Source organism: Hyperolius riggenbachi, chromosome 8 (genome assembly GCF_040937935.1).
Source record: "Hyperolius riggenbachi isolate aHypRig1 chromosome 8, aHypRig1.pri, whole genome shotgun sequence".
Classification (NCBI taxonomy): Eukaryota; Metazoa; Chordata; class Amphibia; order Anura; family Hyperoliidae; genus Hyperolius; species Hyperolius riggenbachi.
Window position 1 is genome coordinate 43312464 of NC_090653.1, and position 27049 is coordinate 43339512.

Consider the following 27049-nt stretch of genomic DNA (forward strand, 5'->3'; position numbering starts at 1 on the left):
ATTCTGACTGGTCCAATTCCAAGTGGCATATACTATAATTTGAATGCCAGAAAGTCAGAATTGGCATCTGTAGTGATGATAATGCATTGATCACTAGGGAATGTCATTAAGGTGCAAATAGTTCTAAGTTGCTGCATGATTATGCACATTTATGCAGTTTGAAAATGCAGCAATCACATTTTACAGAGCTTCATAAGGCCTCTTTTCCGCAAACTGTTTACAGGCAGTGAAATGCCTCTCAAACTCTCACAACTGCTCACTGCTGCTTGGTAACTGCTTGCTGCTGCCTGGCAACTGCTTGCTGAGCACACAGCTCAACAGTTAGTGAAAAAGAGGCCTAAAGCTAGCCATACACTGGCCCGATTTGCCGCCGTTTCGACAGCAGATTCGATCACTGGGATTGAATCTGCTGCCAATCGTTCGCGCTAAACGCACCCGGCGATCCGATTTCCTCCTGAAATCCTATCGGTCTGTCGATTGCGCCGTGCGGGAAACTACCGTTGGTCGCTCGCGGGTAGGGAGCACGTCGCTGGCGGCGGCCGATCCGATACAGTTGTACATTACCTGTGCTGGCTCCCGGGCATCTTCTCCGCGCTGCACCGCTCTGTTCCTGCTTCCATCCCAGCGTACATTAACTTCCTGTGTCACTCCAGTGACCAGGAAGTTCAGATAGAGGGCGCTCTATTTGAACTTCCTGGTCACGGAGTGACACAGTGTGCGCTGGGATGCGGTGCAGGATGCTGGGATGCGTGGAGAAGAGGACCCGGAGCCAGCTTCAGGTAATGTATACGGGGGGGGGGGGGGGGTGGGTACAGGCCATACGATCCCTCTCTGATCAGATTCAATCAGATAGGGATCTGTCAGCTGGTCGATCTAATGGCAAATCGACCAGTGTATGGCTACCTTAAGTCTTCAAGATGCATACATTTGCATAATCCTATATCACCTTGGAACTATTTGAATCTCATTGACAATCCCTATTGATCACTTTGATTGGTAAAGTTTACTTACCCACTGATTAGTTATATCATCAATACTTAAAGGAGTTATCAGGCAAAAAAAATGAGTTTCACTTACCTGGGGCTTCTACCAGCCCCATGCAGCCATCCTGTGCTGTCGTAGTCACTCACTGCTGCTCTGGTCCCCCTCCGTCAGCTAGTTTAATTTTTGCGTACATTTTTACGCATTCCCGCTGGTGCAGGAACATTAACACATACATTTTTACGCGTTAGTGGTTCAATACGTAAAATTTTTACGCAATGAACCACTAACGCGTAAAAATCGCTAGCGTAATGAAACCCTATGGGCCCGTTCTTACTTGGGCGATTTGCGCTAATCGCTGCAAATCGCTCAAAACCGGGCAAAAACGCAAACTCGTCGGCTGCACCATTTTCAGGCGATTTCCCGGCGATCGCGTTTCAGTGCTATAGAAGTGCTAAATGCGAGCTCGTCCATCACCGCCGGAGGCTGCCGCTCAGGCCCTGCTGGGCCGATTTTCATCAAATAAAGTGCAGCACACGCAGCCGGCACTTTGCCAGCCGCGTGTGCTGCCTGATCGCCGTCGCTCTGCGGCGATCCGCCGCGAGCAGCGGCGAAAGAGGGTCCCCCCAGCCGCCTGAGCCCAGCGTAGCCGGAACAAAAAGTTCCGGCCAGCGCTAAGGGCTGGATCGGAGGCGGCTGACGTCCATGACATCACTCCGCTCGTCGCTATGGCGACGATCTAAGCAAAACAAGGAAGTTTATTCTGGGCGCCGTAGGCGATCGGAAGAACGCCTCCGGAGCGCCCTCTAGTGGGCTTTCATGCAGCCAACTTTCAGTTGGCTGCATGAAATAGTTTTTTTTTTATTTAAAAAAAACCCTCCCGCAGCTGCCCTGGCGATCTTAGTAGAACGCCAGGGTGGTTAAGAGCTATAATTGCAAGCAGCAGCCCGGGTAGCGTACTGTTACATCTCACTGCTGCTGATTCTACTGGTGGAGACTGGGACTAGTCTGGTGGAGGCTCTAAACAAGGCTGTGCACTGCAAAGTCCACTCAGTGCAGTACAGCCTGGGTTGCACTCAGTCACATGGTGCCGCTTTAGAGAGGCCCAGAGAGGAGGAGATAGATGGTTTTGCAGAGCTTGGCAGGATGGGCTGCACCAACTGGCAACTACACTAATGGGGGGCAGAGCATAATGGCATGTTAGCCCTAATTCTATCAGAGCCGCACTCAAATGGCTAAAGAGCCACATACGGCTCTATAGCCACAGATTCAGACCCCTGCCGTAGTTGGGAATGATTACATCTGCCCAGTACTTTTTTATTTTCCCTGACGTTAACATTGGACAATAAAGCTGTATTATACACTATTCAAATCTATTAATTTAGGGTCCTAACAGTAAATCCCTGATCCTCAAAAGATTTCGAAAATCTGCTGGCACTGTGGAGTAGAAAACACAGCTGGGAGTAGCAGCTAGTGCCTTGTCTTTCTGGTGTTGTGAGCAGGGCTGTGGAGTCGGAGTCAAGGAGTCGGAATCGGGGCAATTTTGGGCACTCGAAGTTGGAGTCGGAGTCGTGGTTTCAGAAACTGAGGAGTCGGAGTCGCATGATTTTTGTACAAAATCCACAGCCGTGTTAAGTATTAGACTAAGGAGTCGGAGTCTGAGCAATTTTGGGCACCCGGAGTCGGAGTTGGAGTCGGAGTCATGGTTTCAGAAACCGTCGTTGGAGTCGGAAGATTTTTGTACCGACTCCACAGCCCTGGTTGTGAGTGTCAGTGGCATGCAAGCTTTGCAAGTCACCACTGCCTGAAGTTTGCACCATCATTGGGGCCAATCACTTGCTCCAATGACGGAGCCGTGGTCCCGCCTACGAGACCATCAGCTTCGATGAGAGAAGGGAGCAGAGCAATGCGAAGTCATGATTGGTGTTCCTGGGGCCCTGCCCCCTCCTGATTTATGGATCGCTTGTAAAGCCGTGTGTTGCCTTTCTATGTGTGGCTACTTCTGCACCACCGGGCAGGACGCGGCGGGCACCCGTACATCTGTATGTATCATCCATTGTGGCAAAAGAACGACATTGGGACAGAGGGCACAGCGTACGTTAAAAAGGGGCGCTGGGAAAAAAGGGCGCCGGGTTTTTAACGATAAGCATGGATAACGTTTAAAAATGTATTGTACTGTATTTCGTTTAAAATTAATGTTTTTTAAAGTAATAGTTTATTAAATATTGTGCATTAAATCGGCAATTGTAAAAACGTTAATCTTTCGTTTAAATAGTGAAACGTATAATAACGTTAAAAAAATAAATTACTAAGTAACCCTCCCTGTACCTACCCCTAACCCCTAGACCCCCCTGTTGATGCCTAAACCTAAGACCCCCCCTGTTGGTGCCTAAGTAACCCTCCCTGTACCTACCCCTAACCCCTAGACCCCCCTGTTAGTGCCTAAACCTAAGACCCCCCTGTTGGTGCCTAAACCTAAGACCCCCCTGTTGGTGCCTAAACCTAAGACCCCCCTGTTGGTGCCTAAACCTAAGACCCCCCTGTTGGTGCCTAAACCTAAGACCCTCCTGTTGGTGCCTAAACCTAAGACCCTCCTGTTGGTGCCTAAACCTAAGACCCCCCTTTTGGTGCCTAAACCTAAGACCCCCCTTTTGGTGCCTAAACCTAAGACCCCCCTTTTGGTGCCTAAACCTAAGACCCCCCTGTTGGTGCCTAAACCTAAGACCCCCCTGTTGGTTTTTTCGTTTAAAAATAATGTAAAAAAGAAAAAAAATGTACGGTTTTTCGTTTAAAAATAATGTTTTAAAAAAATATTGTACTGTTTTTCGTTTAAAAATAATATTTAAAAATGTATAAATCATTAAATAATGTGTAATCATGAGAAGCAGTAATAAAACATTAAGTCTCCGGGCGCCGCTTTTAAAACGTTATTTTTCTCCGGCGCCCTTTTTTCCTATCGGGCGCCCATTAAACGATATTTATTATAGGAGTGAATGGCGGCGCCCGATTTGTCCACTAGCCTCAGGCGCCCGAATTTACTGTTTCCGAGGGCACAAGATGGCCACACAGGGGCGGAGGACACACACAGGGGGGCAGAGGAGGACACGGGGACCACAGGGAGACCAAAACATTTGCACTAGAAGGCACTCTGTCTCTCTTACTCCATTGCCCTACCCCCCCCCCCCCCTCGTAAAAATATGCGTCTTAAGCCCAATCTACACGATACGATTCTTTGTACGATTCGATTACAATTCTATTTACGGTTCGATTAAATCCGACATGTCCGATCGGGATTCGATTCAGTTCGATTTGCAATTGCAAAACAATGGCAAATCGAATTGCATCGAATCCCGATCGGACATCTTGGAATTAATTGAATCGTAAATAGAATTGTACAAAGAATCGTATCGTGTAGATTGGGCTTTACAGTCTGAAAAATATGGTAATCATCGTGATGTCTCTTTTGAAAACTTTTTGTTTTCCTGTCCAAGTGCAAGATGTAGCCTGTATCAGTATCTGTGCACAGCTTTAGTCCTGGGTAAATAGGCATTGTAAGGTCACCTGTCTGATGACAGCCCTCAGAGATGTACTCAGTATCTGTACACAGCGTTAGTCCTGGGTAAATAGGCATTGTAAGGTCACCTGTCTGATGACAGCCCTCGTCAGTCTTCTTTGCTCGGTCGTAGTATATGTTAGATCCTCTTTCTTGTTCTGTACAGATTCTCCCTCAGATCATCCAAGTACAGCTGAATAATGGCAGAAACCGACGTAGACAACGAGCTCCTGGACTACGAGGATGACGAGGTGGATAACCAGACTGGGACAGAGGCCCAGGACATCCCCTCCAAGAAGGAGATGAAGGGGTCCTATGTGTCCATTCACAGCTCTGGCTTCAGAGACTTCCTCCTTAAGCCTGAGCTGCTCCGAGCCATTGTAGACTGTGGATTCGAGCATCCTTCAGAGGGTGAGTGGATGGGTGACTGAAAGTGGAGAGAGTATTCCTGAGAGAGCTTGAGGGTCTGAAAGTGACACTGAAGCGAAAAAAACGTATGATATAAGGAATTGTATGTGTTGTACGGATAATTCATAGAACATTAGTAGCAACGGAAAAAGTCTTATTTTTTTATTTTAATTTTTTTTTAGAACACAGCATCATTCTCTAATATTTGCAGTTTACAAACTGCACTCTGTATTTTAAACTATGAAACGCTAATGCTAATGACCCTTTGAACTTCTCTGCAGTAAAATCTTATCTTAAAGGGGAACTGAAGTAAGAGGTATATGATGGCTGCCATATTTATTTCCTTTTAATCAATACCAGTTGCCTGGCAGCCCTGCTGGTCTATTTCTCTGCAGTAGTATCTGAATAACACCAGAAACAAGCATGCAGCTAGTCTTGTCAGATCTGACTTTTAAGTCTGAAACACCTGATCTGCTGCATGCTTGTTCAGGGGCTATGGATAATAGTATTAGAGGCAGAGGATCAGCAGGGCTGCCAGGCAGCTGGTATTGCTTAAAGGGAACCAGAGAGGATCAAAAAAAAGGTTTTATACATACCTGGGGCTTCCTCCAGCCCCATACGCACGGATCGCTCCCATGCCGCCGTCCTCTACTGCCTGGATCCGCCGGTACCGGGTCCCGCCATTGCCGCTAGTCGGGCAGGCGGACGCGGCCGATTCTCCGCATCACAGGGAGCCCCAGGTACGTATAAAAGCCTTTCTCTATTTTAACAAACCATTCCTCTCTGGTTCCCTTTAAAAGGAAATAAACATGGCAGCCTCCATATACCTCTCTCTTCAGTTCCCCTTTATGTTGTCTTTCACTGTTTCTTTCATCTATAAGTGCTTCAGACTATAGCACTGCTCTCTGACTAATGCTGAGAATACACGGGTCGATTTTGCCGCTCGATTGTCCCATTCGATCATTTTGCCGCTCGATTCCGCCGTCAATTCTCTTGACTTCTGCTCGTTTTTCTTATCTTTTTCCATTCGCTTCAATCCGGAATCAAGCGACGAAACGATCAGGCGAGAGATCGGACATGTCGGAAATGATCAAGCCATGGCTCAAAATCGAGCCGTGTATTCCCAGCAGAAATTAGTTGGAGAGCTCAGAGAAGTTCTATTGCATAGATAACAAGTGATGTTTCTTAACTCTTCCTGTACTGGAAACAATATGAGACTCATATCTGCGCTACTAATGTTTTGTTTCTTAGCTGCACTACACATACAATGCATTATATCATAAGTTTATTTTCACTTCATTCCCTTCCGAGAGGGAAGCCTCTAGATCTCAGGTGTTAAACTCAAGGCCTGCGGGCTGAATGCAACTCTCCATGCCATTTAGGTGGCCCTTGAAGATTTTCAATGTGCATCATTGTAAGCACAAAGGATACCCGATGTGACATGATGAGATAGACATGTGTATGTACAGTGCCAAGCACACAATTAACTAGGCTGTGTTCCTTTTTTCTTTTCTCTGCCTCAAAGGGTTAAATATCAGGTATGTAGGTGACAGTTCCTGTCTGAGTCAGGACTGGGTCAGACTATAGTGTTACCCTCACTGATCAGAAATTACAACTACAAAACACTTTCCTAACAGAAAATGGCTTATGAGAGCAGGAAAGAGATAAAAAGGGTCAATAGTTCATAGCTTTTAGCTCTGGCATACTTCAATGAATGTGTCATTGATCAAAAACAATAAAAACAGTAAAAACTTTAAAAGTAGATTTAAATATAAAATAAAACTGTCATATCTTAAAGTCACATTTTAGGAGAAGGAGAATATATACAATTGTATATTTCACTATTTTATTTTCACCTCGGGTGTCCTTTAAAGAGAACCCGAGGTGAGTTTGAAGAATATTATCTGCATACAGAGGCTGGATCTGCCTATACAGCCCAGCCTCTGTTGCTATCCCAAACCCCACTAAGGTCCCCCTGCACTCTGCAATCCCTCATAAATCACAGCCACGCTGCTGACAAACAGCTTGTCAGAGCTGGCTGTGTTTATCTCTATAGTGTCAGTCTGCTGCTCTCCCCGCCTCCTGCAGAACTTCCCTCCCTGCTGATTGGAGGGAAGGGACGGGGCAGGGACAGGAGCTATGCAGGAGGCGGGGGAGCAGCTGAGACTGACACTACAGATGTAAACACAGCCTCACAGCACGGCTGTGATTTATTAGGGATTGCAGAGTGCAGGGGGACTTTAGTGGGGTTTGGGATAGCAACAGAGGCTGGGCTGTATATGCAGATCCAGCCTCTGTATGCAGATAACATTCTTTAACCACTTCAGCCTTCAGTCGTTTTCACTTTATGCATCCGAGCAATGTTCACCTCCCATTCATTAGCCTATAACTTTATCACTACTTATCAGAATGAACTGATCTATATCTTGTTTTTTCCGCCACCAATTAGGCTTTCTTTGGGTGGTACATTTTGCTAAGAGCCACTTTACTGTAAATGCATTTTAACAGGAAGAATAAGAGAAAAACTGAAAAAATTCATTATTTCTCAGTTTTCAGCCATTATAGTTGTAAAATAATACATGCCTCCATAATTAAAACTCACGTATTGTATTTGCCCATATGTCCCGGTTATTACACCGTTAAAAATATGTCCCTATAACCATGTATGGCTACAATATTTTATTTGGAAATAAAGGTGCATTTTTTCCGTTTTGCATCGATCACTATTTACAAGTTTAAAATAAAAAAAGTATAGAAATATTTAATCTTTACATTGATATTTAAAAAGTTTAGACCCTTAGGTAAATATTTACATGTTTTTTTTTATATTAAACATTTTATTTGGGTATTTTTTGGGAGGGTGGGAGGTAAACAGAACTTTTATAATGTAAATGTGTGTTAAGATTTTTTTTTTTTTACTTTTAATTGTAGTTTTACTTTTTGGCTTGAGTTTGTTTACATGACGTCACTCTAAGCGTTACACACGCTTAGAGGGACGTATAGGGGACGCAACAGCCAGAAAAAGCGGAGCTTCTGAGAGAAGCTGTCGCTTTTTCAGCGGGGGAGAGGAATCAGTGATCGGGCACCATAGCCCGATTCACTAATTCGTGGGCTAACGATCCGCGGCCAGGAGCGTGCACGCGCGTGATCGGGAGCGCGCGGACGCGCACATGGCCTCCTGGGCGTAGCTACTACGTCCAGGAGGCCAAAGTAGTGAAACACACCTCGGGTTCTCTTTAAAGAACACCCAGAGGATGACCATGTTTCTGGTTGAAACATTGTTAATTTGAGACTGGGTGCAGCAGCAGCCCACGCAACAAACAAAACATATTTTTTATATAGTGAAGAGGACCTAAATAAACTAACTTAGACCACCCCCAGAGTCCAACTAAAAACCTTCAGAGCCATAGCTTCTGTCATGCTGCCCCTACGCTTTGAAATGCCTTGCCACGCCCAATCAAGGCTGAAACGCCACCTGTTTGTTCTGGCATTTATAATCACATATAATTTTCCCCTTTAAGGTGAACCTGAGGTGAGAGGGGTACGGAAGCTGCCATATTTACTTCCTTGTAAATAATGCAAGTTGCTTGGCATCCCTGTCGATCTTCTGGCAAAAGTAGTGTCTGAGTCAAACCCTGGAACAAGCATATGGCTAATCCAGTAAAACATGAGGTGGAGTACCTGATCTGCTGCATGCTTGTTCAGGGTCTATGGCTAAACGTATTAGAGGCTGAAGATCAGCGGGATAGCCAGGCAACTGGTATTGCTTAAAAGGAAATACAAATGGCAGCCTCCATATCCCTCTCACCTCTGGTTCCCAACACCACATAAACCACAACTATGTACTGATCTGAGACAAGCTTATGCGCTTTGAGTCTTATGGTAGAAAAGCGCTTTACAAATGTTTTGTTGATGTGTGATTTCAGGGAAATGTTTAGAATCTGAAACTGCAAAGCCTTATAACTTAGCTAACATTTGGTATGACTTTATTTGGCCGTGGTACTAACAATAAAAGGAAAAACACTGTGTGAGTCAGTCTTATAAAATGTAATGATTTGACGTGCAATGTCTGTTGGGCATTGATTGTTAGCTGTGTGGTCTCTGCAGTTGGTGGGGGAGCAGATATGCATCAAAGGACAATTGAAGTGAGAAGAATATGGAAGCTGTCATATTTATTTTCTTTTAAACAATACCAGTTGCCTGGCAGCCCTACTGATCTATTTGGCTGATGTCATTTCTGAATCGCACCAAAAACAAGCATGCAGCTAATCTTGTCAGATCTGACAATAATGCCAGAAACACCTGATCTGCTGCATGCTTGTTCAGGGGCTATGGCTAAAAGTATTAGAGGCAGAGGATCAGCAGGACAGCCAGGCAACTGGTATTGTTTACAGGGAAATAAATATGGCAGCCTCCATATCCCTCTCGCTTCAGATGTCCTTTAAAGGAAGCTTGAAGACAAAAAAAAAGTTCACTTACCTGGGGCTTCTGCCAGCCCCCTGCAGCCATCCTGTGCCCACGGTGTTACCACGATATCCTCTGGTCCTCCACCGTGGATTACTTTCTGCAGTCGCCATCCACTGTGCTTGCGCGGACCTGGCCGCACGCATCCTCATACGCGCTCCTGTCCCCGGGAGCGTCTTGTGCAGTAGAGATGTTCTCGTACCGTTGGGAGCGAGGATGGGCATGGCCAGGGCCGCACAGGCGCAGTGGCCGTCAAATTGTAAGTCGGCTTTGAAGAAAAATGGAGCCCCAGCGGGGACTGGAGGATCGTTTGCTAACATCGCGGACACAGGGCAGCTGCAAGGGGCTGGCAGAAGCCGCAGGTAAGTGATAAAAACTTTTTTTTTTGCTTTTTCCCTCCAGTCTTCAGGTCTGCTTTAAAGTGATCCTTAAGTCAAAAAAAGACTTTTTTACTCGCCTGGGGCTTCCAATAGCCCCCTGCAGCTCTCCAGTGCCCTTGCCGTGTCCCTCCGATCCTCCTGTCCCCGCCGGCAGCCACTTCCGGTTTTGGCGACAACCGCCGACAGGCTGGCAATGCGAGTGATTCTTCCCGTTCCCAGCCACAATATCACCCTCTATGCTGCTATAGCATGAAGCATATAGCAGCATAGAGGGCGCTATTGTGGCTGGGAACGCGAAGAATCGCTCTCGTTCCCAGGCTGTCGGCGGCTGTTGCCGAAACTGGAAGTGGCTGCCAGCGGGGACAGGAGGGTCGGAGGGACACGGCGAGGGCACCGGACAGCTATAGGGGGCTATTGGAAGCCCCAGGTGAGTAAAAGTCGTGTTTTTTTTTTTTTTTTTTCTTTCTTAAGGGTCACTTTAAAGTATGGAATCTGTCCATAGCCTTTACCACTTCTGCTATGATTACGCTCCTCTGTATTCAGTGACCTGTAATGTATGTTTACCTGTTATGCCTTCTTTTTTATGTCAACAGTGCAACATGAGTGCATTCCACAAGCCATCTTGGGCATGGACATCCTGTGCCAGGCTAAGTCTGGCATGGGGAAGACAGCAGTGTTTGTCTTGGCCACTTTACAGCAGCTGGAGCCTGTTACAGGACAGGTGGGTGACGTGTTTTCTTAAAGGAGACGCAAGCCTTTCCGGTTTAAACTTGTACATTTGTACTTATGGAGCTGTTTTTTTGTTGTTGTTTTTTTTCCAGGTCTCTGTGCTCGTTATGTGTCACACTAGAGAACTGGCGTTTCAGATCAGCAAAGAGTATGAGCGATTCTCAAAGTACATGCCATCCGTGAAGGTACGAGAGATGGGGGCGTGGCTCAATACAATCCACGTCTATATCTTTACAATTGTCATTATGTTGTTTGATAGGAGCTGGTACTGTATATTTCCCATTAGATAACTGCCATAATAAGTAATAATTGTCCCACTGACACGGATTTATCCAAATATGAATAATTTCGATCACAAATACTTAGCATGGTAAGCAGTGTTGGTCCACATAAAAATAAAAAAATGCTTTCCTTTCAACAGCTTTCCCAGGAGGTGTCCACGTGTCGGGGGGCGGGGCTGTCTGGGCTGTTCCCAAAGACCCTCCGGACAGTCGCCGCCAATCCCTTTTCTTGATCACCCATGTCCACCCAGCACCCTGGAAAAAATTAGATGCATGGGCCTGGACAAGATAAATGAAGGGCAGCCACTTATGCCAGAAGCAATCACTCATTAGCACCCTGACACTGCACACTGAAGGGGGTGCCTAATTTCACTAGTTCAGCCCTCTAGCTATCTCAAGACTGGTGATATAGCTCTTGGTCTAAAATGTTTGGCCACTCCTGCTTTAGCTGAGTTGATAATCCTTTCTGGCACCTGTGGCCAGCTTTTCAAATTATCTGCACCTCCCTCAATAACTCAGTGCTTTCTGTAAAGCTCTGTGACTGAAATGTTCATTCTGTGTTTTCTGTAAGGCAGTGGAAACAAGGGCCAGCGCTATATTAGTTTGTACAGTAAAGTCATGATATTTTACGACCTGAAGCTAACTTGTTAATCATTCTTGTCCACCAGGTGGCAGTGTTTTTTGGCGGTCTTTTAATTAAGAAGGACGAGGAGATGTTGAAGAAGAGCTGCCCCCACATCGTGGTGGGGACTCCCGGCAGAACCCTGGCGCTGGCAAGAAACAAGATCCTCAATCTGAAACACATTAAACACTTCATCCTGGATGAGTGCGACAAGATGCTTGAGCAGCTAGGTGAGGGGAGCAGGAGAGTATGGCCTCAATTCACTAAGCAGCTTAGACTAGTCTACTGATGGTTTTTAGTCTACTGATGGTTTGGTCAGTGGCATCAAAGGGGAATTCACTATTACCAAATGTTTTAGACCTGTTTTTAGACCTGGTCTAAACCATTTGGTAATTAGGTGGGTAAAGCAGGGGAAATGATCAAAAGATGCAATTCACAGATGAGTAGCTATGACTGACATCCTTCTCCTCTGATGAGCTCTCCTCAGCATACAATTATACTCCTTCATAATTAATTCAAAAGGTTCCATCCTCACATCTAAAATACCTCACAGGATTACTTTACCTACAGAAATCAGCTGGTCTAATCTCTGTCAGGAAAAGTGGGCGTGGTTACTCCTTGTTTGCCTTTGTGAATTGTGTAATTACTGAATGTTAGACCAGGTCTAAAATATTACACCAAACCATCAGTAGCCTAAAAACAATCTGTAGACTAGTCTAAACTGCTTAGTGAATTGAGGCCTATAAGAGGGGGGGGGGGGGGGGAGAGACATCTGGATAATCAGTGCTTTTGTGGCAGCGTCTGAGGCGTGATTATATAACAGCTGTCTGTCGGCAAAAAAGAAAAAATTGAGGGATCTAATGCTAAATTGGCATCAAAGTGGACCTGAACTCTTGCGCAGGACAGAAGGAAAGCATATAGAAATGCACCACGTGTATTTAGAGAGTTTAGCCTGTCCCCCTCAATCTGTGACTAATCACAAGTTGTAATTTGGTCTCTCAGCTGGCTGCCTCCGCACAGCAGCTAATTTGTAAACACAGGGTGTTAACCCTATGTTATCTTCCATGAAAGCAGATAGTAGACACACAGCAGATTTGTATAACCTTTAAAGGTTATGCTTTTGCTTATGCTTCAAAGCAGAGAGAATGTTCAGGTCCGCTTTAAAATGTAGACTTGTCAGTTTTCATCTTAATGCAGAAAAATGCTGCCACTCTATTAAATAATAATAATAATTGCAGTATTTGTATAGCGCCTTTCTCCTGTCGGACTCAAAGCGCTTGCGAGGCAACCACTAGAGCGCACTCAGTAGGCAGTAGCAGTGTTAAAGGGAAGGTTCAGGGTGGTTGTTAAAAAAATAAAAATGCCCATCCACTTACCTGGGGCTTCCTCCAGCCGTGGGCAGCCAGGACGTGCCCTCGGCGCCGCTCCGCAGGCTCCCGGGTCCCCTCCGGTGGCCGACCCGACCTGGCCAGGCCGGCTGCCAGGTCGGGCTCTTCTGCGTTTCAAAATGCGCCTCACGGGGGCGCGCTGACGTCATCGGACGTCCTCCGGGCTGTACTGCGCAGGTGCAGTAGTTCTGCCCCTGCGCAGTACAGCCCGGAGGACGTCCGATGACGTCAGCGCGCCCCCGTGAGGCGCATTTTGAAACGCAGAAGAGCCCGACCTGGCAGCCGGCCTGGTCGGGTCGGCCACCGGAGGGCACCCGGGAGCCTGCGGAGCGGCGCCGAGGGCACGTCCTGGCTGCCCACGGGCTGGAGGAAGCCCCAGGTAAGTGGATGGGCATTTTTATTTTTTTAACAGCCACCCTGAACCTTCCCTTTAAGGAGATGTGCCCAAGAAACTCTTGCTGAATAGGTGCTGGCTTACTGAACAGGCAGAGCTGAGATTTAAACCCAGGTCTCCTGTGTCAGAGGCAGAGCCCTTATCCATTACACTATCCAGCCACTAGTCAGATCAGAACCAAACCAGTCAAATCAGAACCAAACTCTTGCATAGCACACAATGAAAGATCTTTATCCCACATAACGTTGCTGAAAAGCAAAATCACTTCACTGTGTTTGTTTAGGCAGATAAACCTGTCTAAATAGCTCTTACCAGTAACTGTGAATAGACTGCAGGAGAGCTCTGCCTAGGCACTTCCATATAGTAAACACTGAGGTTTAACCCTTCAGTGCCTTCTGCAGAAGTGAAACCAAGTAAAAGTTCAGGGTTTTTTGTTGTTGTTGTTGTTGTTTTTTTGGATTACAATAAATTGTAATGAAGACATTTTTTCCATAAAGGTTATCGTGCTGTGGCTAATGTGTTAGAGCAGAGAGGAAGTTCTGAGTTTGTTTCCACTTTAATATAGAATGAGTAACAAAGCTAAGGCCATATCACATCTCCCCGCAAGAGTATCTTCACCACCTCAAAGTTGGCAAATAATGTTGTTGTCTGTGCCTTGACAGCAGAGCTAGCAGTTACAAGACCCTCCCACTCAGGGGGCTGATCCCCGCTCAACTCCCAGCTGCCAAGTATGGCTGTCTCCTTCAATGAGTAAGTAGGAGAGCCTTTGGGCTGGGAGAAGAACATCACTGGTAACTGATGTTTTGATTTATGCTACGATGAGGGGTGAGCTATAAAACCACAATAGCATTTGTTTTCATAGCATCATGTAACTGTTCTATATAAAGAATGACTTTACAGGACTCCTGAAGTGAGAGGGATATGGAGGCTGCCATATTTATTTCCTTTTAAAGCAATACTGAAGCGTCATAAAAAAAAGTTAGTTACTCCTCCATGGAGACGGAAGGCTCTGGGTTTCATAGAGCAGGCATGTCCAGAGTCAGCCCGGGGCAAAATGCTCTGGCCACCTTGTATTGCTGCTCTGTCTCCCCCTTTGCTTGCCTGTAGGTTATCAGCCACCACTGTATCAGTAGCAGCCACTGATTATCAGCCCCCACTGTGTCGGCAGCAGTAACAGCCACTGATTAGCTGATTAGCAGCCACCACTGTAGCAGTAGCAGCCATTAATTAGCAGCTGCCACTACGCCAGCAGCAGTAACAGCCACTGATTAGCAGCTGCCACTATGCCAGCAGCAGTAACAGCCACTGCTTAGCAGCCACCACTGTGCCAGCAGCAGTAACAGCCACTGATTAGCAGCTGCCACTGTGCCAGCTGCAGTAACAGCCACTGATTAGCAGCCGCCACTGTGCCAGCAGCAGTAGCAGCCACTGATTAGCAGCCCCCACTGTGCCAGCAACAGTAACAGCAACTGATTAGCAGCCTCCACTGTGCCGGCAGGAGTAACAGTCACTAATTAGCAGCTGCCACTGTGCCAGCAACAGTAACAGCCACTGATTAGCAGCCGCCACTGTGCCAGCAGCAGTAACAGCCACTGATTAGCAGCTGCCACTTTGCCAGTAATAGTCACTGATTAGCAGCTGCCACTGTGCCAGCAACAGTAACAGCCGCTGATTAGCAGCTGCCACTGTGCCAGCAGCAGTAACAGCCACGGATTAGCAGCTGCCACTGTGCCAGCAGCAGTAACAGCCACTGATTAGTAGCCACCACTGTGCCAGCAGGAGTAACAGCCACTGATTAGTAGCAGCCACTATGCCGGCAGCAGTAACAGCAACAACAGCCAGTAATTAGTAGCTGCCACTGTGCCAGCAGCAGTAACAGCCACTGATTAGCAGCTGCCATTATGCCAGTAGCAGGAACAGCCGCTGATTAGCAGCCGCCACTGTGCCAGCAACAGTAACAGCCACTGATTAGCAGCCACCATTGTGCCGGTAGCAGTAACAGCCACTGATTAGCAGCCACCACTGTGCCAGCAGCAGTAACAGCCACTGATTAGCAGCTGCCACTGTGCCAGCAGCAGTAACAGCCACTGATTAGCAGCTGCCACTGTGCCAGCAGCAGTAACAGCCACTGATTAGCAGCTGCCATTATGCCAGCAGCAGTAACAGCCACTGATTAGCAGCTGCCACTGTACCAGCAGCAGTAACAGCCACTGATTAGCAGCTGCCACTGTGCCAGCAGCAGTAACAGCCACTGATTAGCAGCCGCCACTGGGGGGGGGGGGATTTGGGGGGCGAGGACAACACGTATTTGAACTGGGACAAACAGAGAGGACCGGGCTGGTTCTATGAGATCCAGAGCCTTCCTTCTCCATAGGTAAGAATCTGATTTTATTTATTTTTGTCCCATTTGCAGACATGCGCAGAGATGTCCAGGAAATTTTCCGTATGACTCCTCATGAGAAGCAGGTCATGATGTTCAGCGCTACCCTGAGCAAGGAGATTCGCCCAGTCTGCCGCAAGTTTATGCAAGATGTAATAACCGACTCTTCACATCCCTCCTCTTCCTTCCTCCGCACCACCCCTCCAGCTGCCCCTGCTTGATATTGCTGCCTGAGGAATGCTGGGAACAAGAAGCTGCAAGCTTATTCAGTCTCCTTTTATAGAAAGTGGCACCATTTGTACAAGAGTGTCGCTGACCTATGGCAGACATCCGGCCCTCGTGACACTAGCCACACGTGTCACATCTATACATCAAAATCCGGCCCCTGTGACACTACCCACTCAGGTGTCACATTAGTTATAAGCAACATCCAGTCCCTGTGAGAATAACCACACGAGTGTCACACTAGTTGTAAGCAAACATCGGCATATGACATAGAAATTGTCACTCTAGCCATATCAAATCCTTGTGACATTACCCACAAAGATGCCACACTGCCTTTTACCAAACGTGGTCTCTGTAACATTTCCCACACAAATATTGCAATACACTAGCTAGAAGTGAGCTGCTGATTCCTGTGACACTAGCTCTAAGCAAGTATCTAGTCCCTGTGGTGTCACATTTATTGTATGCTAACATCCAGTCCTTGTGACATTGCCCATACAGGTGCCACGCTAGCTATTGGCCAACACCCATTTACTGTGACATCACCTGCACAGGTGTCACATTAGTTGTCAGCAAAGATGCAGTCCTTCTGACACTACCGGCAGATATGTCACACTAGCCAATCGCCTTCCTCCTGCACCTGTGACATCACTTGCACGAGGGCATTATCAAGCATTCATTACACGTGACCTTGTTCCACAGTCGATAGTCACTTCCAATTCAATCCTCATGAGGCAGTCTGCACAAGTCTACTATCAAAGTTCAGTTCCCACAGCAATATCCATTTAAGTTTCACTCAATCCAGTTTCAGGGTCACATCACAATGTCACAATAGCCAGTTCAATGTGACATAAAAAACACACATCAAAACGTCCAGTCTCAGCGTGACACATCAGAAGCTTTGTGATAATAGCTCGTACATCTAAGCGCCTGTGTGAAAATCAAAACCGCCACAGCGCTGATTAACCACCTGAATGTGTAAGGATATGACTGTGCATTTGCGCGTGACCTCATCCTGTTACACATGTTATGTTTTTTTTTTTTTTTTTTAATATTTTTGGTGCCAAAGCAAGCCAGTGCCATTCCCACGTTGGCACCAATTTGGTCTTCTGCCATAAAGCACTTTAGACCAGTGTGACGTTATGTCATTATGTAACACTACCAAAGAGGCTCGCCAAGTAAATTATAGTATCGGCCTTGATAGCATGCCACACCACAGGCCACCATCTGTCCACTCTTAAGTGACTTTCAAACATTTTTATAGATATTTTTAAAGAGCTGATTGTCATTTTTACCTCTTAAAAAACCCCGAAGCCTCAAGGATTGTTCTAAAATATTCCCTTTCTACAAGCTGAAACTGTGATTCTTAACGTTTTCAGAGCCTTCTTTTTTTAAGGCCTGAACAATGCCCTGTAACTAAGGAGCTCTTCCACTTATACAAAACTGTCACAGTTTTCACAACCTTTCTTGAGGAAACCAGCAATTCATTTGTCCCTTTAAAAAAAAAAAAAAAAAAAAAAAGTTTTTCACTCCCAAGTTTAGTCAAAGGGAAGGGCTAACACTGCTAATAACAACTTGGTCTGGTTGTTGTTGGCAGTCTTGAGAGGCTATTATTAGTGTTGGTGCTCTAATTCAACAGAGTGAATTTGAACACCCGGATGCTCCCGAATGCCGCTGTTCAGCACCTGAACAAGTGGACAGGGTCAGGAGGAGTTCACTGATGTTGCGCTTCATGTGTTTCCAACACTTCCTCCGTCCAAACTGGAAGTATCGGAGTCATGTTCAGCGCAACATGACCCGCAAGGCAGGAGTCTCCTCCTGTCTGCTTGTTCGGGTGCTGAACAGCGGCAGTCGGGAGCATTTGGGTATTTTGAGTTCACGATGTCAAATTTGAGGACCAATACTAGATATTATGTGGGAAACGGGCTCCAGGGACTGCTTTAGGTGCCACTGACAGGTGTTCTTTTGTTTTGTTTTTTTCTTTTTAGAGGGTTGGAAAGGCTTGGTAGTTCTAAAGGGATGTCCTCTTTTCCAGACTTCAGTTTCAAGGGGTGGATATGCTTTACAGTACTGTGGTGAAGGAAACCACGCCTTAAATCTGGTCTCTTGGAAGTAAACAAAAAGAGGAAACATAATTTTCTCTTCTCCAGTGTAACTCCTGAATGTCCCCAATCCTCTTATTAAGGCGACCTGAGCACCAGATTTTTTTTTTCTTTTTAAATGAAATTCCCTATAAGGGAAATTCGTAATTGTGTGTGCCGCTTTGGGTGGCAGGAGTTGGGGTTATCGTCACTACTTACAAGGTGCTGCTCCTCTGGCCCTTGAGCCTTGCGGGTTACACCATCTTCTCCACCTGACCAGCAGCATCTGGCAGATCTTGTTGTTCTTGGCAGCGTCGCTCGCATGCTGCAATGCATGCCGTGACATGTAGTCTGTGGACGCGAGTACAGCTCTGTACTTGTATCCATGGAATACATCCCCCGGTGTGCAATGCAGCGTGCGTGCGCAAGACACTGCCGGTGTAATGTCTGATTGTGCTGCCCGGAAGCTCCCTTCCTCACTGAGTAGCACGCATGCTCAGTGTGAAGTTAATTATGCTGCTGGTAGTAAATTACTAAATATCTCCGCTTCCACACCTCTTACACTCTCCAAATTTTCAGGGTAGGGAGAGGATCCCCCAAAAGACCTCTATGCCAAATTGCAGCCCCCGAGCCCGCTGGTTCAGGAGATAGATTACAGAAACCTATCTCCTGAACCAGCAGGGCTCGGGGGCTGCAATTTGGCATAGAGGTGGGGGGGGGGGGGTCCCTACCCTACCCTACCCTACCCTACCATGAAAATTTGGGGAGTGTAGGAGGTGTGGAAACGGAGATATTTAGTAATTTACCACCAGCAACATAATTAAATAGGAAATGTGGCCGCACAGTCTCCTACAGCGCATGCGGGGCAGCGCAAATTAACAGGCAGCATAATCAGACACCTCACCGGGAAGTACAAAATCCACCAGAAAGATTCTGGTGCTCAGGTTGTAGTCTGATGATCTCATCTTGACCAGCTGCACTGATAAATTTTGTGCAAATGATGACATCTTCTGGTCATTGGAACTGTGGGTTAGGTAAGCAAGCCTTCTCAATTCAAGCAGCTTTGCTTACCTTGCCACCGTTTCTACCCAGGTTCTTCCATGTCAAATTAACACACAGTTCAAGTTTTTTTACACTTTTTTTTTTTCTTCTTCTTTTGTTACTTTTTGGTACCGTGTGAAATCATACCAAATTTTAGCTAAGGTCAGTGACTCTTGATTCGAAGCCTGATAGAATGGCAGGGTAGGTGTAGTAAACCATTTTATGGACAAGATGCAGCTCAGTAGGGTTCATGCCACAGTAGGATTTCTTCCCCCAATTTTGTTTTTCAGAAATACAATTAAAAAAATCGAATTTGCAGATGGCTGAAAAACAAATAATACAGAACTAAGTTCAGACTTCTATGTGGCTACTGTATAAATATTTTTTGGGGAACAACTCCATAATCTGGACAATCAACAAGCCTCAGGCAAGGATAGACAGATTAATATGGAACTCGAGGGTTAAGGTGCATACACACATCAGATAAAAGTCTGTGGAAAATGAAATCACAGACCAATTTTACCCCTTTCCATGTAGTATGAGAGCCATACCTTCACAGTCTATTCTATGGAGCCGAACTCCCCATCGGATAAAAATCTTTGCAAGATGCTGCACAGACACAAGAGATCAGTATCTGCAAAAAATCAGTTCCTGCAAAAGATCTGTTCTGATAGTCTGATATCTGCAGATCTCATACTTACCTTGTTTAACAGACATTCATCTGCAAATCAGACAATTATCTGCCGATCTGAAGATCCATCCTGGTGGGTCTGATCTGCAGATAATTGTCCGTTAAACAAGGTGTGTACGAGATCTGCAGATCCCATAAGGAGCCCATACACTCAGCCGATTTTCTGGCCGACCGATCGATCGCGATCGATCGATCGATCGATCGATCGCAAATCGGTTGGCCAATCGACCGATCGACGGCCGATTTCGATCGATTTCGATGGATTTCCATCGAACTAGCAGGGTGGAAAATTTAGGTCGATCTGATGAGATTGCTTATCAGTTTGCATTGGCCTTAATGGAAATCTGATGGCAAAAAAATGCCATCAGATCGAATTTCAACAGATTTCAAACTGAAATCTATTGGAATTCTATCCTGGTAAAAAATGTTCTAAAAACGCATCAGATAGATCATCAGATGCATTTCTTATCTGTCTGCTGCCAATCTGACGAGTGTATGGGCACCTATAGACTATGAATGCATTTTGCAGGAACGGATCTTTTGCAGGAACATATCTTTTGCAGATACTGATCTGTTGCATGTGTACAGCATCTTTGTGTACAGTATCTTGCAAAGATTTTTATCTGATGAGGAGTTCAGCTCCATAGAATAGACTGTGTAGAGTATGGCCCTCATACTACATGAAAGGGGGTAAAATCGGTCTGTGATTTTTCATTTTGCAAAGACTTTTATCTGACGTGTGTACCGTCAGTGTGCAGTCCAGGAATAGTCAAGATCCAGGTCCAGCAAGGGAAACCAGCAGTTATTTCTATGGATTCCTTGTTTCTGGGACATGTCCCTCTCTCCTCTCAGGAATTCATTGTGTTTCTACCTCAATTAGAAAATACAGAAACTGATACATTTCCTTCTAGTTGCTTTAACTATTATTGCCGATACTTCCTGTTCGATACTCTCTAACATAAACAGGACAAACCGATATGTCCTGTTGATCATCGGCAGGTGTGTGCGCACGCTCCCACCGCTTATTCTCGGTGGAATTTACACATCGGGGAATGGTGAAGGGGGACATGTGTTCCCTCAGCTGATCTGGAGCCATGTTCATTCATAATGAAAGTAAAAATCAGTGTAAAGAAAAATCAAACATTTGAGTAGGACTTTTGGGAACGAAAGAGATAGCCATAATATGTAACAGCCCCCTAATTCTGCCATGATTTTGCTCCTGTTATCTCTGTTTTGGACCCCTTAGCATCTTTTTACACTATATCCGTTGCCCTCAGTTATAACTGAAAGGACAACAAATTTTCAAAGTAATGTCCATTCCTAAGGCTCAGTTCACACTATTCACATTTTGACTGCAAGCTTTTTCAAAATGCACTACTATAGGAAGTTAACCACTTAAGGACCATGGACTTAAACCACCCTAAGGCTCCTGTCACATCTAACAACGTGTGCAGGAGCCGTTCTCCAGCACGCATTGAGTAGCCTGCGGCTGCCGTCGGGAATATGCGGTGCGACGCTGAGTAGCGGCGGTAGTATCAATTAACCCAACGGGGATACGCCGATTCCCGACAATAAAATGCTCCCAGGTGCGTCGTACTGCAACGCATCGAAATGCAGTGTCGGGTGTGAAAGGTAAAATGAAAGTCTATGGACTTTCCTTTTACCTTGGTTAACGCTGAAAAAGGGCTCTGGTGTGAAAGAGCCATAAAGACCAGGCCATTTTTCACAAAATAGGCCACTGCAGCTTTAAGGCCTCGCTGCAAGGCCGTACTCGGCACACAAGTGATTCTGCTCACCAACAGCTATCTGTTGGTAGGCTATGATCGCTCGTTTTTGTTTTTTTTTCTAAATAATGTATTTATTTTATAATAAATATAGCTATTTTTTTTATTGTATCACCACCCTCCCTCCCCCTGCCAGCCAATCACCGTGATTGGCTGTCATAGGCATCAGCCTATGACAGCCGACCACTCCCATGGGTGTCAGGGGACAGCCGTGTTACATGGCTGTCCCGAGTACAGAGCTGCCATAGACCGCAGCGATGTACAGTTTAAATAGACGGTGGTTTCGCATTCTAACAGTCTCCTTGCGGCGATTGCCGCTGGGAGACTGATAGCGGATCTGCGTCATCCAAACGGAGATGCGCACGCGATCTCCTGCAAAACATGCCCCCAGGACTTTATGCTGATCGACGTTAGGCAGTGCTGGTGCCGTGTGCACGCCCATCAGCGTCACGCGTTCACCAAGAAGTTAAAATGCATCCGTTTTTCAGCCTATAGTGTAAAAGAGGCCTTACTCAAGCAGCAATGAGCTTAGAAGCATAGCGTTTGGTATGATTTTATTCACACACAATACTAACAAGTAACCAAAAAAATAGAATAACATGAAGACATGCTGTGATATCTTGTTGGTATGACATGGGAAAACTCAATAGCGGTGGAGATGGGACATGCTAACTGTATAATACAGTACATATAAAGAGTAGAATGGGGCGCTATTGAGAGGCTCACTGGAAATATGGGAGTTTTTTTTTCTAATGACTAGAGTTCTACTTTAAGCGTTTAATAGGTGCATTGTGGGGCTACGGGGGGAGGGGGTGCAACCACCTAATCCCAGGCTGCACATCACTGAGGGACTGCTGACACACTACTAAGGGAGGCATAAGAGGAGGAAAAGTTTAATTTTTTCTTAATTATTTATTTAAATAGATACATGTAATTCTATGAGCATAGCTGGCAGGACGGGCAAACTTTCAACTCAGATTAGGATTCCTATCGATGCTCCCTTATGCCATAGTCAGGAAGGAGTCCACATCGCGTCATTGTTTGATTGGGGGAGTAATATGAGGGAAGTGGTGGGGGAGGGGGGTGTATGACTGCTGTGTCGGGGGGGGGGGGCACATCAGCGAGGGCACAGATGTAAAACAAAAGCAATGAGCTTAGCTATAGAAATATAAGTAAAAACCAGAAAGCAGCTTATAGCAGAGGATAGCCTCAGGGAGGGAGGACCCCTCTGTCTCCATCTGTCCTGTGACTCCTCCCCTCTTCTCTTTACTCTTTTCAGGTTGGTGTGAGTGGCTGCGTGTGCACATGTTTGTATACAATTACGTATGGTGGCATGTCATGTGACCTGGTTACAGCCACTGAATGTTTCCAGTGTGTGTGTTAATGTTTAGATCTCTGGGTGGCCGTCATGGATGGTTTGGCATTACTATACATGCAATTCACATGTTCTCCCGAGTGGTCTCCTAGGTGATATTTTCACAACCTGTTAATAAAATGTCTTTCAAGCCACCAGCAAGCAAGAAAATGCTCAGAAAGATTTTGATAGTACTTTTCCACCCACTTTTTGGTAATTTTTTTCAATGGCAAAGTGCTGAAACATTCTCTCCTTGGAGAAAACTAAGGCGAAAAAGTGATTTGCATACGGTCCCTTGTGTTATAAAGGTGTATGTTTATGAAGGGTGCATGAGACTTGCGTATATTAGATATATATGGTGCATATTTCTGCATTTCTTGTGGAAAGGTTTTTACATTCAGCCTGCAGGCAAGTCTGTGTGTGTTTTATAGAACTGCTACACCTGAAATACAAGCTGCTGTGATCTGCAGGTAACCTCTATGCTAAATGTAAGACTGGAGGAGGGGTTCCTGCTCATAAGGGAGGCGGAGTTTCTGCTCGTAAGGGAGGGGCTTCCAACATCACAGCCCAAGACTGCCAGTGTCTCGCACTTTGTCAGCAGACGCTCCGCCTCTCGTTATGGCTGGACACCATTTTGGATAGTGCCATAAAGGACATCACACGATTCCTTTATAGAGAGATACAAAATTAATGAAACTGTTTTGCATAAACTGATCTGCAGTTTTTGCACATTCTGTGGTCACGTTTTTACAGAGTGATCAGTTTCTGTGGAAGCGGAATTGACAACTAATCGTGTGATTGAATTGTAAGTCTTGTTTGGTCATGATCACATGATCTCGTGCTGCCTCTGCCTCCTGTGTAGATGTAACATGATCATGTGAACATTACCAACCAGAGGCTTGCACGTTAATCACGTGATCATTTATTTTTTTGCTGCTATAGAAATCATAGAAAAACCTTTCCATCGTTTTGCGTTTCTCCATAATCGTTCACGGTTTTTCAGATCGCAGTGCAATATTGAAAATGGAAATGCATGCGTTGTGCTGGAAAAAGCAGACTGCTGATTTAAAATTGTGACAAAAAGAAAATGTGAACTAACACGAAGAAGGTGTTATTCCTGAGCGGGCCAATGACCGCAGCAGCCAGCGAGGAAGTGCTCGTTTTGCCGTGTGCACGATTCTAGTATGTGCTGCCTGCTTAAAGGGGAACTGAAGAGAGAGGTATATGGAGGCTGTCATGTTTATTTCCTTTTAATCAATACCAGTTGCCTGGCAGCCCTGCTGGTCTATTTCTCTGCAGTAGTATCTGATTAAAACCAGAAACAAGCATGCAGCTAGTCTTGTCAGATCAGACTTATAAGTCTGAACCACTGAAACACCTGATCTGCTGCATGCTTGTTCAGGGGCTATGGCTAATAGTATTAGAGGCAGAGGATCAGCAGGGCTGCCAGGCAACTGGTAATGTCTAAAAGGAAATAAACATGACAGCCTCCATATACCTCTCTCTTCAGTTCCCCTTTAACTCCTGTCGAACGGCGGTAGTTGAAATCTACATTCTGTTTGTGTCCGACCAAGCCTGCCAGGGCGTACAATTAAAATTCCGCACGGACCAGCCGATGGCGCTGTTCTCCCGCCGCTGCCGCTCTTGCCCTGCTGTCAGTATGACTAGGGATGAGCTCTGGATGAAATCCGAATGAGTTTCATTCAGATTTCATCCTCCTAATTAGTGTAGCTGAGCTGGTGTGTGCTGTGTGTGTTAAACTTACCCAGCGGCCATCTTCTTTAACCCGTCTCACGGCGTGTCCCATGCTGCGCTCCAAGCCACAGTCATGTGACTACAGACTTCCTCCTTTCCGGGTTGAAGGAGGAAGTGTAGTAGTGACATGACGCGGCTTGGAGCGCAGAAAAAAAAGATGGCTGCAGGGTAAGTTTAACCCTCCCTGCACACACCCACTCAGCTGCACTAATTAGAGTGGTTGGTAAGAGAAACTGATCACCTTTCCTGTGGACACATAATCCCTGCACTTTGCCTGTTATTGACCTTGTGTGCAGTTTAGCTGTTTCATGGTGTAATGCAGATACCAAACACTTCGCTTGTACTTCAGGATTAGCAGCTTTCACATTTGATGATAAATGAAGTCAATATTGGCCTTAGAAAAAAATATAGATCACTGAAGGCAGAATAGGCAGGTGAAGAAATGTAATGTTGGCGTTCCGTACAGGTGTTGTCTTCTGCATTTGCCACCAGACTTGCCAGTAGTGAATGTAGAGGCCTGTACTGCAGGCAGAGAGGGCGTGGTGTGTGTATAGGAGGATCTCGGCCAGCCTGAGGTGGATAAAGACACAGATGCATAAATCCAAAACCAAGCTCTGCTTTACTGACGCCTGATGATGGGCGCCAACCGCGAAAGCCAGATCTGACTGCCTGTACAGATTGGCTGGGCTTCATAGGGTGTAGTTGGTTGGGGGGTGGGGCCAGTTGCAGAATGCCCCCTGCTGTGGGGGAATACAGCTCTGTGTCTCTCTCCTGCTCTGTAGCCTGGCTTTGTATCTCCATAGTCCTCAATTGATGTGTTCAGAACAGCAATGCTGTAAACCCCACCAGTCTTCTGACTACCATTGTTGTATGAAGTATGAGAAGTGATTCATCAAAGCAAATGCACCAACGGTTACTCCTGGGACATTGTGTAGAATGTGTTAAGAGCCTTTTCTCCGGTGTCTGAGAGGAGTGGTTATCTATATTAGCCAATCAGATTTTCAGTTTCAGTTGTTATGGTCAACAAGTAGAACTTCTGTTTCAGACACGGATTAAAGGATCCAAAATTGATTTTAAAACTCTACATGCATATGAGGTGTTGGTTTTCTGTTTCTGGTTTTACCCCATCATGTTGAAGAATTTCATGTTTTACAAAATGTCCCCTTTAAAGGACAAATGTAGTGAGAGCTATAAGGAGGCTGACATCTTTATTTCATTTCAAGCTATACCAGTTACCTGGCAGCCCTGCTGATCCTCTGCCTCTAATACTTTTAGCCATAGACCCTGAACAAGCATGCAGCAGATCAGCTGTTACTGACGTTATTGTCAGATCTGGCAAGATTAGCTGCATACTTGTTTCTGGTGTGATTCAGACACTTCAGTAGCCAAATAGATCAGCAGGGCTTCCAGGCAATGTGTATTGTTTTAAAAGGAAATAAATATGACAGCCTCCATATTCTTTTCACTTCAGTTCCCCTTTAAGTGCTTCTTAGTTAATGTTACTAGTATAGTTCCTTTTTGTCAGTCAATGAGATAGATTCATGCAGTCATGTATGAAATTCCATCTATACCAATAAACCAGGATGTGAGAAGTATATGGAGGCTGCCATATTGATTTCCTTTTAAACAACACCAGTTGCCTGGCAGCCCTGCTGATCTATTTGGCTGCAGTAGTGTCTGAAGAACACCAGAAACAAGCATGCAGCTAATCTTGTTAGACCTGACAATAATGTCAAAAACGCCTGATCTGCTGCATGCTTGTTCAGGGGCTATGGCTAAAAATATTAGAGGCAGAGGATGAGCAGGATAGCCAGGCAATTGGTATTGCTTAAAGGGAAGGTCCAAGCTAATTAAAAGATAAAAATCCAAGTACCTGGAACTTTCTCCAGCTCCTGGCAGCCGTCCTGTGCCGTCGCCGCAGCTCCGGTGGCTCCCGGTCTCCTCCACTGCAGATGCCGATCCTTACGGTGTCTGCTTCTTCTGCGCTTCGCCGTGTGGCTCACGTGGTCGCGCTGACGTCATCCGGACTGTACTGCGCAGGGGCATAATTACTGAGCCTGCGCAGTACAGTACGGATGATGTCAGCACGACCACGTGAGCCGCACAGTGGAACGTAGAAGAAGCTGACCCGGAAAGGTCGGCATCTGCAGCGAAGGAGACGGAGGCGCCGGAGCTGCGGCGAGTGCACAGGAATGCTGCCAAAGGCTGGAGGAAGCCCCAGGTAAGTGGTAGGGCTGTGCTCAAGCTCATGAGTCCCTAAGGTCTCAAATTTGTGATTCAAATGAGGCTTAATTGCCTCAGCTGTGCGCCTAGGAGAGAGGGGGTTACTTACCCATAAGTCTGTTGTCTTCTATGCGTTCCAAACGTCTTGCATGCATCCTATTGGACGCATTGCAAGACTACCATGCACTTCCTCCTTCAGGCTTGAAGCCGGAAGTGCGAGGTAGTCCTTAGGGACTCCTGAGCCCACCGCTAGTAAGTGGATTTTTATTTTTTAATTAGCTTGGACATATCCTTTAAAAGGAAATAAATATGGCA

The 27049-nt window shown here is 45.9% G+C and overlaps 1 protein-coding gene across 1 annotated transcript in view; it reads left to right on the forward strand.

Moving 5' to 3' along the window:
- The window catches only part of DDX39B (DExD-box helicase 39B), a 62969-nt gene that overhangs the window by 14696 nt on the left and 21224 nt on the right, over positions 1 to 27049 (forward strand). Inside the window, exons 2-6 of the mRNA XM_068250329.1 lie at positions 4701 to 4945; positions 10380 to 10507; positions 10608 to 10700; positions 11465 to 11648; positions 15614 to 15732. Coding sequence (XP_068106430.1) covers positions 4735 to 4945; positions 10380 to 10507; positions 10608 to 10700; positions 11465 to 11648; positions 15614 to 15732 — 735 coding nt within the window. The 5' untranslated portion in view covers positions 4701 to 4734. The remainder of the gene's footprint in view (positions 1 to 4700; positions 4946 to 10379; positions 10508 to 10607; positions 10701 to 11464; positions 11649 to 15613; positions 15733 to 27049) is intronic.